Source organism: Cebus imitator, unplaced genomic scaffold (genome assembly GCF_001604975.1).
Source record: "Cebus imitator isolate Cc_AM_T3 unplaced genomic scaffold, Cebus_imitator-1.0 Scaffold94, whole genome shotgun sequence".
NCBI classification, from domain to species: domain Eukaryota; kingdom Metazoa; phylum Chordata; class Mammalia; order Primates; family Cebidae; genus Cebus; species Cebus imitator.
In genome coordinates this window covers 3049209-3063366 of record NW_016107409.1, presented here as the reverse complement: position 1 = coordinate 3063366, position 14158 = coordinate 3049209, and the positions used below count along the sequence as shown (strand labels likewise).

The following is a 14158-nucleotide window of genomic DNA, read 5'->3' as shown; positions in this document are numbered from 1 at the left end:
AGTCAATAAAGAACATGAAAGTAATACACACACACACACACACACACACACACACACACACACTCTTCCACAAGTGCCCAGTAAACAGATAAAAGTGCAATCAACATTAAACAGTAAGGACATGGTTTTTGCCCATTGGAATTACCAATACAGTGTTATCAAGTATGAAAATATTATTGTGCATTGTGAATGGAAGAGTAAACAAAAGAGACTTTCTGAAAAGCAGTTCATGCTTTTATACAGCTATTCCATTTACAGGTTTTTACCCTAAGGAGAAATTATCCATGTGCTGAAAGACATGCACCTGAGTTGTTCACCTGTTATTTATAATGTTAAAGACATATATACCAAATGTCAATAAATGCAAGACTGGGTTAAATAAACCATGATATATACATTCTCTTGTATGTGCAGCTATTAAAAATTATATAGACCTATATTTGATGCCAGGGAAAGATGCTTATTTGACTGAAGAAATGCAGATTATAGAACATTATGTATAATATGATCCTATTTATGTAAAAGTGTATTCATATCTATGCATATATGCTCATATGTAGAGACGATCAGAAGATTGTTTACAAAACTGTTAACACTGGTTATTTCTGGGTTCTGGCATTGCAGGTGATTTTTGCTTGTCTGCACTTCTTTGTATCATTCCAGTTTTGATGGGGTTTATTTTTTCAATGAGTATGTGTTATTTTGACTACAACAAAGATCTTTTTTCTAAAATGATGCTAGTTTCATCAAACAAGGATATAAAAAACAAAAAGATGCTTCTCTGCTTTAAGAACAAATCATAGGTATTATCATAAAGTAGTTGAAGCTTTTCTCCAGTTTCATTCTTATTACATGCTCAGCTGGCCACTCTGGAATTGTCACTCTCAACTGATGAACTAACTGCAGATTCTCCTTATAATTTACCCAGTCTCTGGTATATGTTTATCAGCAGCCTGAAAATAGAGTAATACAGTAAACTGGTACCAGGAGTGGTGTGCTGCTGAAAAGTTACCCAAAAATGTGGAAGCGACTTTTGAACTGAGTAATAAACAGGGGTTGGAACAGTTTGGAGGGCTCAGAAAGAAGGCAGGAAAATGTGGGAGAGTTTGGACCTTTCTAGAGATTTGTTGAAGGGCTTTGCCCAAAATGCTGATAGCAATATGGACAATCAAGTCTATGCGGAGGAGGTCTCAGATGGAAATAAGAAACTTGTTGGTAACTGGAGCGAGGGTGAACCTCGTAATATTTTCAGCAAAGAGACTGGTGGCATTTGGCCCCTGTCCTAGAGACTTGTGGAACTTTGAACTTGAGAGATTTAGGGTATGATTTAGGGTATCTGGCAGAAGAAATTTCTAAGAAGCAAAGCATTCAAAAGTTGACTTAAGTGCTGTTCAGGGCATTCAGTTTTATAAGGGAAGCAGAGCATAAAAGTTCAAAGTGTTTTAAGCCTGACAATGCAACACAGAAGAAAATCCCATTTTCTGAGGAGAAATTCAAGCTGGCTGCAGAAATTTGCATAAGTAATGAGTAGCCAAATGTTAATTACCAAGACAATGGGGAAAATGTCTCCAGGGCATGTCAGAGACCTTTGTGGCAGCCCCTGCCATCACAGACCCAGAGGCCTTGAAGAAAAAAAATGGTTTCATGGGCCCAGGGTCCCCATGCTATGTACAGCCTAGGGACTTGGTGCCCTGCATCCCAGCCACTCCAGCCATGGCTGAAAGGGGCAAATGTAGAGCTCGGGACATGGCTTCAGTGGGTGCAAGCCCCAAGCCTTGGCAGCTTCCACTACTGTCGAGCCTACAAATGCAAAGAAATCAAGAATTGGGGTTTAGGAACCTCTGCCTAGATTTCAGAGGATGTGTGGAAACGCCTGGAAAAGCAGAAGTTTGCTGTAGTGGTGGGTCCTCATGGAGAACTTCTGCTAGGGCAGTGTGGGAGGGAAATGTAGGGTCAGAGTCCTCACACAGAGATCCTACTGGGGCACCACTTAGTGAAGCTGTGAGAAGAGGGCCACTATCCTCCAGGCCCCAGAATCCACTGACAGCTTGTACTATGTGCCTGGAAAAACTGCACACACTCAATGCCAGCCTGTGAAAGCTGCCAGGAGGGAGGTTGTACCCTGAAAAGCCACAGGGCAGAGCTGCCCAAGACCATGGGCATCCACCTCCTGCATCAATGTTACCAGGTGTGAGATCTTGAGTCAAAGAAGATCATTCTGGAGTTTTAAGATTCAGCCAGGTGCAGTGGCTCATGCCTGCAATCCCAGCATTTTGGGAGGCTGAGGCAGGTGGACCACTCAAGTTTAGGAGTTCTAGACCAGACTTTCCAATGTAGTGAAGCCCCGTTTCTACTAAAAATACAAAAATTAGCTGGGCATGATGGTGCATACCTATAATACCAGCTATTTGGGAGGCTGAGGCATGAGAATCGCTTGAACCCAGGAGGCTGAGGTTGCAATGAGCCAAGGTCATGGTACTGCACTGTACTCCGGCCTAGGTGATACAGCAAGACCCTGCCTCAAAAAATAATAACAATAACATTTGACTTCCCCTCTGGGTTTCAGACTTGCATGGAGCCTATAGCCCCTTTGTTTGGGCCAATTTCTCCCATTTGGAATGGTCGTATTTCCATTATATCTAGGAAGTAACTAACGTGCTTTTGATTTTATAGACTCAAAGGTGGCAGAGACTTGCCTTGTCTCAGATAAGACATTGGACTATGAACTTTTGAGTTAATGCTGAAATGAGTTAAGACTTTGGGGGACTGTTGGAAAGGCATGATTGCTTTTGAAATGTAAGAACATGAGATTTGGGCGGGGAGAGGGGGGGAATGATATGGTTTGGATGTGTTCCCACCCAAATCTTATCTTGAATGGTAGTTCCCACAATTCCCGTGTGTTGTGGGAGAGACCCAGTGGAAGGTAATTGAATCATAGGGATAGGTCTTTCCCATGCTGTTCTTGTGATAGTGAATAAGTCTCATGAAATCTGATGGTTTTATAAGGGGGAGTTTCCCTGCACGAGCTCTCTCTTTGCCTGCTGCCATCCATGTAAGACATGACTTGCTCCTCCTTGCCTTCCACCATGATTGTGAGGTCTCCCCAGTCATGCAGAACTGTGAGTCCATGAAGACTCTTTCCTGTGAAAATTACCCAGTCTCAGGTATGTCTTTATTAGCATTGTGAAAATGGACTAATACAGTTGGCAACAAATGAACCAGGAAGCTTAAGCCACTTCTGGCCTTTTCAATACTTTTCCCAACTTGCTAAACTTAGTGATTTCTGTGTTACTACATTAGTGCTGATTAGACTGTAGGGCACGCAATGGTCATGACTTCTTTAGTTAATGGCAATTGCTTCATAGATTTACAAACCTGTGAGTACCATAATGTTAACCACAACTATTCAATGCTGAGTCTCTTATCCCTAGATATCTGTTTATAGCCAACTTCCAGTTTGTGTGTTTACAGCCTCACAAATTGGAAGTAATGGAGCTTTTTTCAGTCCTACTCAAAATGTTTATCTATGTGTGGACTGATGCCAGTCCACAGTTCGCAAATCTGCACGGGATAAACAGATATTTATGAGCAAGTATTGGGGAACCACAGTGTGGGCAGCGAGTGAGGTGGGTGGCAACTGAGGCAGCCAGATGCTTCGGAGTGGACCCCAAGGCTCTGCAGCACCCAGTCTCACCCAGTTGCCCAGGCACCGCCCACACCCATCTCCTGTGCCACCCAGAGGAGTGAGTTTCAATCATCCCCTGCAGTGGCCACTTCTCAGGGCAGGAGCCAGGAAGCAAAGTGCGAGAGACCCTGGACCCCAGCACAGCCTCTTCCTGCTGCCCAAGCCACCATGACTCACTTCAACAAGGGCCCCTCCCACAGGCTCTCAGCCGAGGTCAAGAACAAGACTGCTTCCAAGTATGATCATCAGGCAGAAGAAGATCTTCGCAATTGGACAGAAGAAGTCACAGACATGAGCACTAGCACCAACTTCCAGCTGGGCTTAAAGGATAGTATCATCCTCTGTGAACTCAGAAACAAGGTACAGCCAGGCTCAGTAAAGAAGGTAAATGAGTCCTCATTGAACTGGCCTCAGCTGGAGAATATTGACAACTTTATTAAAGCTATTCAGGCTTGTGGTATGAAGCCACATGACATATTCAAAGCAAATTATGTTTTTGAGAATGGAAACATGACCCAGGTTCAGACTACTCTGGTGGCTCTAGCAGGTCTGGCTAAATAAAAGGATTCCATACAACCATTAACATTAGAGTTACATATGCAGAAAAACAAACAAGACGTTTTGATGAAGGAAAATTAAAAGCTGGCCAAAGTGTAATTGGTCTGCAGATGGGAACCAACGCATATGCCAGCCAGGCAGGTATGACAGCTTACAGGAGTAGGAGGCATCTTTATGATCCCAAAATGCAAACTGACAAACCTTTGACCAGACCACAACTAGCCTGCAGATGGGCACTAACAAAGGAGCCAGACAGGGATGTTCGTGCCAGATACAAGAAGAGATATCTATGATGAGAAGCTAATATTACAGCCAGTGGACGATTCAACAATTTCTCTATAGATGGGTATCGACAAAGTTGCTTCCCAGAAAAGAATGAGTGTGTTTGGACTTGGGAAGCAAGTATATGATCCCAAATACTGTGCTGCTACAACAGAACCTGTCATTCACAATGGAAATCAAAAAACAGGAACAAATGATTTGGAAATCAGTGATAGTGATTATCAGGCAGAATACCCCGATGAGTGTCATAGCGAATACTTGGTTGATCACCCCAGAGATTACCAATATAATGACCAAGGCATTGATTATTAGATCCACACAGAAGCAGCTCAGCATTTAGCCCATTGTTTTTATTCAGTGAGAATCAAGCTAGCCTTGAGTAAGTTTTATCTTGTCTTCCTAAAACACTATTAAGCTTACTGTACTTTTAAGAAAAATTGCCTTACACACATTCCTTTTTCTGCCTCTTCCCTCAATAGTTGCCTTTCACTGCTGTAACAGTTAAACTCTACAGCATAATCAATAACTCACATATGAAGTAAAAAGGAATACTGTGAAAGGAAAGTACTCTTGTACAGCCAGTTCTTTTATGCAAAAATCTATGCATTTTTACAATCTTATATTAAACTGGTATTTTCAAACAAGAGGAAATTTTTTTTCAACGGTTTAGTGTATCTGGTTTCTATGTGGAAGACTAAACTCATGCTTATTGCTAAATGTGCCCTTTGCCAACTAAATCTAAGATGTAGCATCTTAGAAATTTACATATCAATGTTTCTACAGTACTGTTTGCTAATTTTTAAATAAAGTCATGATCAGTGTGCATTTGCAATTATATGTGTACTCATTCTCTTACCTAGTGGACAAGATCTTTTCAGAGTGGTGTTTCTAAAGCAGCACGTACAAAAATGGGCTGTAGACATTTAGGTCTGGGTGGTGCATTTGCTCTTCCTGTTTGTGCCAATGTATCAATGTAGAGTTGCTTTGTTTTCTTCAACTGTATTCATTGCTGCATTTCTCAGCATAACTTCTCCCACTGTATTTTTTTATAAATGTTTTTGAACAACCAATAAAAGTGTTTAGAAACTTTTAGAGCAGTTTGAAAGAGCAATTTTATCCCATAGAATCAAAAATAAGTAAATAAAAAAGTTGAGGCTTTTTTAAAATTTCACTTTTCTAGTAATCGTTTTTCATAAAAGAATCAGTCCGTTACAGAATTTTAATTTCTAATTTTAATAAAATAGTCCTTATTTAAAAAAAATCTTTTCTCTCAGTTTAAGAGCTGGCTTATTATAACTTGTGTACAGAAGTATAAATTTAATAAAAATATTAAATTTCCTATCTCTGCTATCACAAACTAGTAGCAATTTCGGAGCTTAAAACAACACGAATTTGGCCGGGCTAGGTGGCTAACGCCTGTAAACCCAGCACTTTGAGAGGCAGATGTGGGCAGATTAAGAGGTCAGGAGCTCAAGACCAGCCTGGCCAACATGGTGAAACCCTGTCTCTACTAAAAATACAAAAATTAGCTGGGTATGGTGGCAGGCGCCTGTAATCCTAGCTACTCGGGAGGCTGAGGCAGGAGAATTGCTTGAAACTGGAAGACGGAGGTTACAGTGAGCTGAGATCACGCCATTGCACTCCAGCCTGGGTGACAGAGCAAAAGTCTGCCTCAAAAAAAACAAAACAAAACACAAATTTATTATCTCACAGTTCTGTAGGTCAGACGTCTGGATGGGCTTGGCTGGTTTCTCTGCTTAATCTCACGAAACCAAAATCATGCAGTCAAAGAGCTGTGCTCTCATCAGGAGGCTGTGAGAAGAACCTACCTCAGAAAGTATTCAGATGGTTAGCACAATCCAGCTCCTTGCACTTGTAAGACTGAGATCCCCACATTCTTGCTTCCTGTCAGCTAACAGCCACGCTGAACTTAAGGTCTCTTGCACACAAGCCCGATATCTCAGAGGTGGCGCGGGGCAGTGAATTCTTGCCTTCAGCTGTAGATTATTCTCTACTTTTAAGGGCTCGTGCGATTAGATTGGGCCGACAGGGAAATCCAGGATAATCTTCCCTATTTTAAGGTCCACACCTGAATTTCATCTGCCAAGTCCCTTTACCATGGAAAGTAATGTATACACACGTTTCAGGGATTAGGGCATGAATGAGTATCGGTTGAGGTCCAGAAGTCTTCATGTATTTGTTTCTTCATATGGGGAACCTGAAAGCTAAAGCCAAAAGAAGGAAGGCTACAATGACAGAATGACAGACAGTAGTGATGGGAAGGGCAAATCAAACTCCTACAGGCAGCTGTCTGACTGAGCCCTGGGAAGGTCAGCGCCGTCAGTCTCATTTGTCCTCGAAGTGGCATTGACTGCTTACTAAGAGCTTCATGCTGACTGCACAACCAATGAGAATGCCTGGTGAAGACAGGCAGGTTGAGATGGCATGCATGGGAGGGCTACCACCCACTAACCACGGAAGGGAGGCAAGACACAGGACAAGGATGTCCACCACACAAGACGGAAAGAAATGAAAAAGAAGCTGGTTACTTGCGAAGAAACAAAAAGCTGCCTTGATCTTAGTCCTTGGGAGGCAATGTCATGAATAACAAAGATCCTTAGATTTCTTCTGAATAGAAGAGGAAGCTGAAAGAGGGCGTGGAAAAGAAGAACAAACACTGCCGATGCCTCAGTCGAGAAAGCACTCCAACAGTGGGTCCAATCCTGGCATTCAAGGACGCATGGTTATTACCACTTCTCTTCTGCATCATCACAAATCTCCCTCCTTCATTTCCCAGTGTTCCATTCAGGCTGTCACTTTGAAGTCCAACTTGTAAATCAATGTTATCGTATCCCTTCACTTTCACTTTTCATTTTAAATCAAGCTTTAATCAAAAATGTATTTGCCAACCTTTACTTTTTTGTTTGTTTTTTTAGACATAGTCTTGCTCTGTCACCCAGGCTGGAGTGCAATGGCGAGATCTCTGCTCACTGCAACCTCCACCTGCGGGTGCAGGTGATTCTCCTGCCTCAGCCTCCTGAGTAGCTGGGACTACAGGCAGCTGCCACCATGCCCAGCTAACTTTTGTATTTTTAGTAGATCCGGGGTTTCACCATGTTGGCCAGGCTGGCCTTGAACTCCTGACTTCAGGTGATCCACCTGCCTCAGCCTCCCAAACTGCTGGAATGACAGGAGTGCTCCACCATACCCAGCCTACTTTTCCTCATTTTATATTACAGACCTCTAAATCTTTTTTACCACTACACGTTATAGAAATCTAAAAATTGATTTTACCACAGGACTTTCATCAGCCCTTTACATTCTCACAGGACAAGAGCATGACTAACTATAGACCTCTACCCTTGACACATCATCCAACATTTACATCCATCATTTTGCAACTTTTTTTTTAAAGATGGGGTTTCACCATATTGGTCAGGCTGGTCTCCAACTCCTGACCTCAGGAGATCCACCCGCCTCAGCCTCCCAAAGTGCTGGGATTACAGGCGTGAGCCACCGCACCCGGCGCAACTTCTTTAAATAGAATTCTTTGCAGGATGGAAACAACTCACCAAAATATTAACAGCTTCATTGCTCTGCTGGAGTTGTAAGAGTTGGTTTCTTTCTTTTTGGTTTTTGCCTGCTTATTTTCCCCCTTCACATGCATCTGCTACCAAATGCCAGAATCAAGCCAGCTTAGTCTAGGCTTTGCAACTGCAAGGTTAATATAATAGTCAAAACTCGTTATTCTCTTGGCACAAATCATAGTAGTCTAGGATCTAATCAGCTATACCTTAAAGAACTCAAATGTTAAAATAGGCTTTTTTCATATGAAGCGGGTAGGCCACAAGGAAGCAAGTATCAGCCCTGCATAGACTACTCAAGGTTGTATGTACTTTAGGAAATGAGATGTGAGAGTGTATAAGTAGCTACCAGTTGGTTGTTTAAACACAATCATTCTCCATAATAATTCTTGGTAAGACTAGTTACACCATTTCAATTCCACTGGTTTTTTAGTCCTTATCATACTTGACTTCTGAACTGCATTAGACACCATTGATCACTCTTTGAAATATTCTTTCCTTGCCTTCCCTAATACTTTGTTATAGTTTTCCCCCTTCAGCCACTTAAAAACACAGTTTTGGCTGGGCACAGTGGCTCACACCTGTAATCCCAGCACTCTGGGAGGCCAAGGTGGGTGATCACCTGAGGTCAGGAGTTTTAAGACTAGCCTGGCCAACATGATGAAACTCCACCTCTAATTAAAAATATGTATATACAAAATTAGCCAGGGGTGATGGTAGGCACCTGTCATCTCAGCTACTCAAGGAGGCTGAGGCAGGAGAATTGCTGGAACCTGGGAGGCAGAGGTTGCTGTGAGCCGAGATTGCATCATTGCACTCCAGTCCAGGTGACAAAAGTGAGACTGTTTTAAACACACACACACACACACACACACACACACACACACAGTTTGAAGCTAATGCACTCTTCTTTTTGCATTCCAAGCAACAGAAGTCTTCCAAGCTCCTAGCAGATTCAAGGTACCATCTCTGTCCTAGCAGCTAAACTCTGAGTTAATTCAACATCCACTGTTTGTTCTTTCAGCTTCCAAGCATGAATTGTGATGGTTTTGAAACAAGTTAACAAATTCTTGGATGCTTCTCCCTTTAAGTGTAGCTTAATTTCCCTCTTTTGTGGTTTGGATTTAGAAACTCATTTCTAATAAATAGTGTAGCAGAAGTGACAATGAGACTAAAACACATAGGCACTGTGGCTTGCAGGGGTACAGAGTGAAGAGCCAGCTGCCATGTGGACACAGCAGTCCTGTGGATAGGTCCACATGGTAAGAAACTGAGGCCTCTGGCCAACAGCCGTGCAAGTTAACCACCTTGGAAGTAGGTCATCCAGGCTGTGACACCTTTGAATAACTGCAGCACCAGAACCAATTTCAGCTAAACTGATCCCAAAGCCACAGTTATGAGATATAAATGAGATGGTAATTATTGTTGTTGGAAACTCACTAAGTGTTTGGGGTAAATCTGTTACACAAGAATAGACAACTAAAACACTAGCATTACCAATAATCTGTATTATATCCTCTCTGATAAAACAAGCATTGTTTTTAACTCCTAAGCAGACTTCGAATACCACAAATGACAATCTTTTCTGAGTTAATCACTGGCTAGTATTCTTTAGAATGAATCTTTAAAAAGTAAAAACTGACTGGACTTTTAATTATAACTTTATCACAATTTTAAATAGTTTATGGCTCGGATACTGTATGCCATATATATGTAAACTACCAAATATATATTTGACTAAAAATATGTATTTTGTTTTCTATATATAAATTCTTTCACATATTCTTGTTCTCTTCCCCTAAGTAACTCCACTGATGAGAAAAGAGCTAAGGAAACTGAGGTATACTAACATTAAAACTCTTATTCCAAGGCAGAAGGACTCTTTGATGCCAGCCTGGGCAATGTAACAGGACCACATCTCTATAAAAAATAAATTAGCTGGGCATGGTAGCATGGACATGTAGTCCCAGCTGCAAAAGGAGGCTGAGGCAGGAGGATCATTTGAACCCAGGAGAGTAAAGCTGCACTGAGTCATGATTGTACCACTGCACTCCAACCTGGTTGACAGACTGAGACCGTGTCTCAAAAAAACAAAAGACAAAAAAAGCCCTCATATAGCTAGAAGTAGGGGATTCCAGATTCAAACCAGACAGTCTACTTTCAAAGTCTTTGCTTGTAATCACTACGTTGTGCTGCCTCTCATAGTATATACATCTGATCATACTTTAAGAACATCACAATAGGCAGAAGTTCTCAAATCCACTGATATGGTTATAGTCTACTGCTTGGTCAGTATTTCCTTCCATGGCATTAGTTAACTATCAATTTTTATGCAGTAGCAAAAGGTCGGTATGTACATACACACACACATATATACACACATGGACAGAAAGAACGATGTGTCTACAATCTGTCTAAAAATATCCAACTGTTCCCTGTACACTGCGTTAAAATTTTTAAAGTAAAAATATATTAAATTTTTAAAAATCCACCTATTACCATATAAAAACATCACACACATTTAGACATGTCTAAGACCAAAAAATAAACTCAACTTCTCTTCCCCAGTAAAATAGTTAAGAAAAGGCTTTGAAGTTAGGCATCCTGGATTCAATCCTCCCCTGTTTCTGTTAGAGGATATAACAGATGGCACACACATAAATAGCAGACTTCCAGTGAACTATCTATCTGTAAGTAACTGTATAATATGTACAGCTGGCTGGGTGAAATGGCTCATACCTGAAATCTCAACACTTTGGAAAGCCAAGGCAGGAGGACTGCTTGAGCCCAGGAGTAAGAGACCAGCCTAAGCAACAGAGTGAGACCCTGTCTCTAGCAAAAAAAAAAAAAAAAAAAAAAAAAAAAAAAAAAAAAAAAAAAAAAAAAAAAAAAAAAAAAAAAAAAAAGGTGTGTATGGTAGTGCCTGCCTAGAGTCCCAGCTACTTGGGAGACTGAGGTAGGAGGATCACTTGAGCCCAGGAAGCAGGGGTTGCAGTAACCTATGATTATACCACTGCACTCCAGCTTGGGCAACAGAGTGAGACCCGGACTCAAAAACAAAAGAAAACAAATCACTGTCATGCCAAGTATATAATCTACGAATTGGTTATATTAGACCTCTATAGTGCAATAATGAACACATCAACTTCTACTGTATTTACTTCAAGACATGCAAACAAAAACCATTACTCCAAATCACACTGGGAGATTTTTATTAACTTAAATTGACATTCTTAATTTTGTCTACAAGTCCTTGGTAAATATGTCTTTATTTGAAACAAACCTACAGGTGTTTCACAGAATCACAAAGACTTGCAGTTACCAGTGTTTCTAATGATTAACACAATGTTTAAATAATTACAAAGTTACTTCATCAAAATACTTAGAAGAATATTCTGAGGAGTGTTTGAAAGCTCTGTTTATAAATAGTGATTGATACATTTATTATGCATTTGGTGCTGAAGATAAACACTTTTTACATAAAACATTGTTTTAATATACTGCTCTACTAATGAGGCTAGTTATTAGATATACTGTATTTTAACACCAAAGAATAAAGCTTTATCTTCATATTTTATTTTATTTATAGGACTCTTATCAATGAAGAACTTTGAATCCAACAATAATAAACTGGCGTATTGTAAGTTACATTTTGTAGAAGAAGAAAAAAGACTGGCTGCAACAAAAGAAAGAAGATGCCTGCATTATACATGCTTCGTACAAACAGTTCATTCTGAATGGTAGAATTAAATGCAGACCCAATGCTTTTAAACGTTTGTGTGTCTAGATGGCAATTAAAATCTCCACACACTAAAAAGAACAATAACACAGAACACAGTATTCTTAATGATTACAGCACATTTAACACCTTCAGCCATCCACTGGGTTTTCAGATCATATTGGCAACTGAAATTTCACATCCACATGTGCTTGCTTTGCTAAGGTCACTATTTCAGAGAGCTTTACAACCTAAAAGAAAAGAACAACTTTCACAAAAAGGTAAACTCAGAACTATAGGTCAATGCAAAGTTAATGTACACTCAATCTTTTCCATTTAAAACATCTGGGCTACTCTGACATTGCTATAAATCACATTACATTCTTACATGCAAATGACATTCTCAAAGGATAATCAAGTCTGACATTCTTCATAGCCCAAATTTCAATTACTTTCTGATTAAGCTGTTATATCACCTGTTAGGATTATATATATGCATTATATAAAATTATATATGTGTGTATATATATCTTATTCCAAATTTTATCTTAAAGACAGAAACAGTGAGTGTTTTGTTGGATACTTGTTTTTAAAGAAGTATACAATCTTAAAATACTGGTATAAGAGTTTGGGTCTAGTAGTTAGTATTTTACTTTTTGTCAGTAAGATAACAATTGCTAACCTGAGTTCCAATCTGTCTAAAAATATCCACCTGTTACCATACAAAACATCACGCAAATTTAGACATGTTTAACACCAAAAAAAAAAAAAAAAAAAAAAAACCAACCCTCAGCTTCTCTCTTCCCCAGTAAAACAGTTAAGAAGGGCCTTCAAAGTTAGGTATCTTGGATTCAAATTCCCCCCTCTGATACTTATAACACATAAACTTGAATAAGTTAACTTGTCTAGCCTGTTTCTTCATCTGTAAAAATGGAAATTTTATCACCAAACTCATATTAAATGAGATAATCCTTGAAGAAAACAGCTTAGCATCGCATGCACAGTAAATAATAAATGGTAGTGACTGCTAGTATCATCATCACATTCAATATTATTATTGTTATGACTTCTATAATCTGCCAGTCAATAAAAAACACTATAGTCATAACTTAAATCAACTGTTCACATTTACCTCATGATCTATTTGATCAAGGTCCTACTAGTTTTTCTCCTTTTCCATGTCCTCCAAGCTTTTCTTAACTCAAGCTTTCATTGCAAAAAAGTACACTTTCAGAGACACGTTATAACCTACAAGTTACAACCTACTTACTACCTTCACCTTACCTCATATCTAAGTATTGCACTAGATGGACTCCTACTATCTCTCATCTCTTCCCTTCAATATATCCCACATCTCAAAGTCAAAACAGGCTTTCTGAAATATTTACTCCTATTATTCCCTTGCCCCAAATCTTTAATTTTAACTCAGGTTTGAGTTTAAAATCTTCTGTCTCTAAACTACAGTTAAATTTTATTTACTAGTAAGTACTTTCCCAAAGAAGGGTATAAAACTTTTATTGTTCTTGTGAAATGACAGCAAATTCAAGAGTCTGGGTGGGTGTGGTGGCTCATGCATGTAATCCCAGAATTTTGGGAGGCTGAGATGGGCAGAGGTCAGGAGTTCGAGACCAGCCTGGCCAACATAGCAAAACCTCATCTCTACTAGAAATACAAAAATTAGCTGGGCATGGTGGCACGCACCTATAGTCCCAGCTAGTTGGGAGGCTCAGACACAAGAATTGCTTGAACCTGGGAGGCAGAGGTTACAGTGAGCTTGAAATACCCTAGCTTGGCTGTGATGAATACATTTTGAACAATCCTGCCAATTCCATTTTGCCCACCCTGAGCTATTTAGGGCATTCTTTTCTGAGAAACAGGGCTCACTGGCCCATATATCCTGTGCCTGCAACTGTGTAACTGCCTACCCCACATCCTGAGTAAAAAACAACTTTAAATAGAATTTTGTTGTTAGGAATCCCCCCCTTCCCCTAACCTGCTCCTTCTGCTTCTATAATATCTGCTTACCACTCCTTGACCCTAAACTGGTATAAAAATGTTGATTGCCCTTTGTTCTTGGCCGAGAGGTTTCAGCTCTAGCTGACTCTCGGACACCAGCCATTAAAAGTGGACTCTCAACAAGCTCAGAGCATGGCACTTCTGTTTTAAACTCGCTCGGGTATAACAAGCTGAGATCACGCCACTGCACTCCAGCCTGGGTGAAAGAGCATGACTCTTCCTCAAAAAATAAATAAATAGAAAAGTCATCATCTTACAGCGCTTTCGGAAGGCTACATAAGTTTTGCTTATGATTTTCAGGGACGTTTACTAGAA

The 14158-nt window shown here is 40.1% G+C and overlaps 1 protein-coding gene and 1 pseudogene across 2 annotated transcripts in view; one reads left to right on the top strand and one right to left on the bottom strand.

The window, feature by feature from the left end:
• Positions 1 to 3853: 3853 nt before the first annotated feature.
• Positions 3854 to 4980, top strand: LOC108309555 (annotated as a pseudogene).
• A 6324-nt stretch (positions 4981 to 11304) lies between these two features.
• The window catches only part of SUCLA2 (succinate-CoA ligase ADP-forming subunit beta), a 50909-nt gene continuing 48055 nt past the window's right edge, over positions 11305 to 14158 (bottom strand). For both annotated transcript variants that reach the window (XM_017535962.2, XM_037741113.1), the window contains exon 11: positions 11305 to 12078. In XM_017535962.2, the coding sequence (XP_017391451.1) occupies positions 12004 to 12078 (75 nt within the window). In that variant the 3' untranslated portion in view covers positions 11305 to 12003. The remainder of the gene's footprint in view (positions 12079 to 14158) is intronic.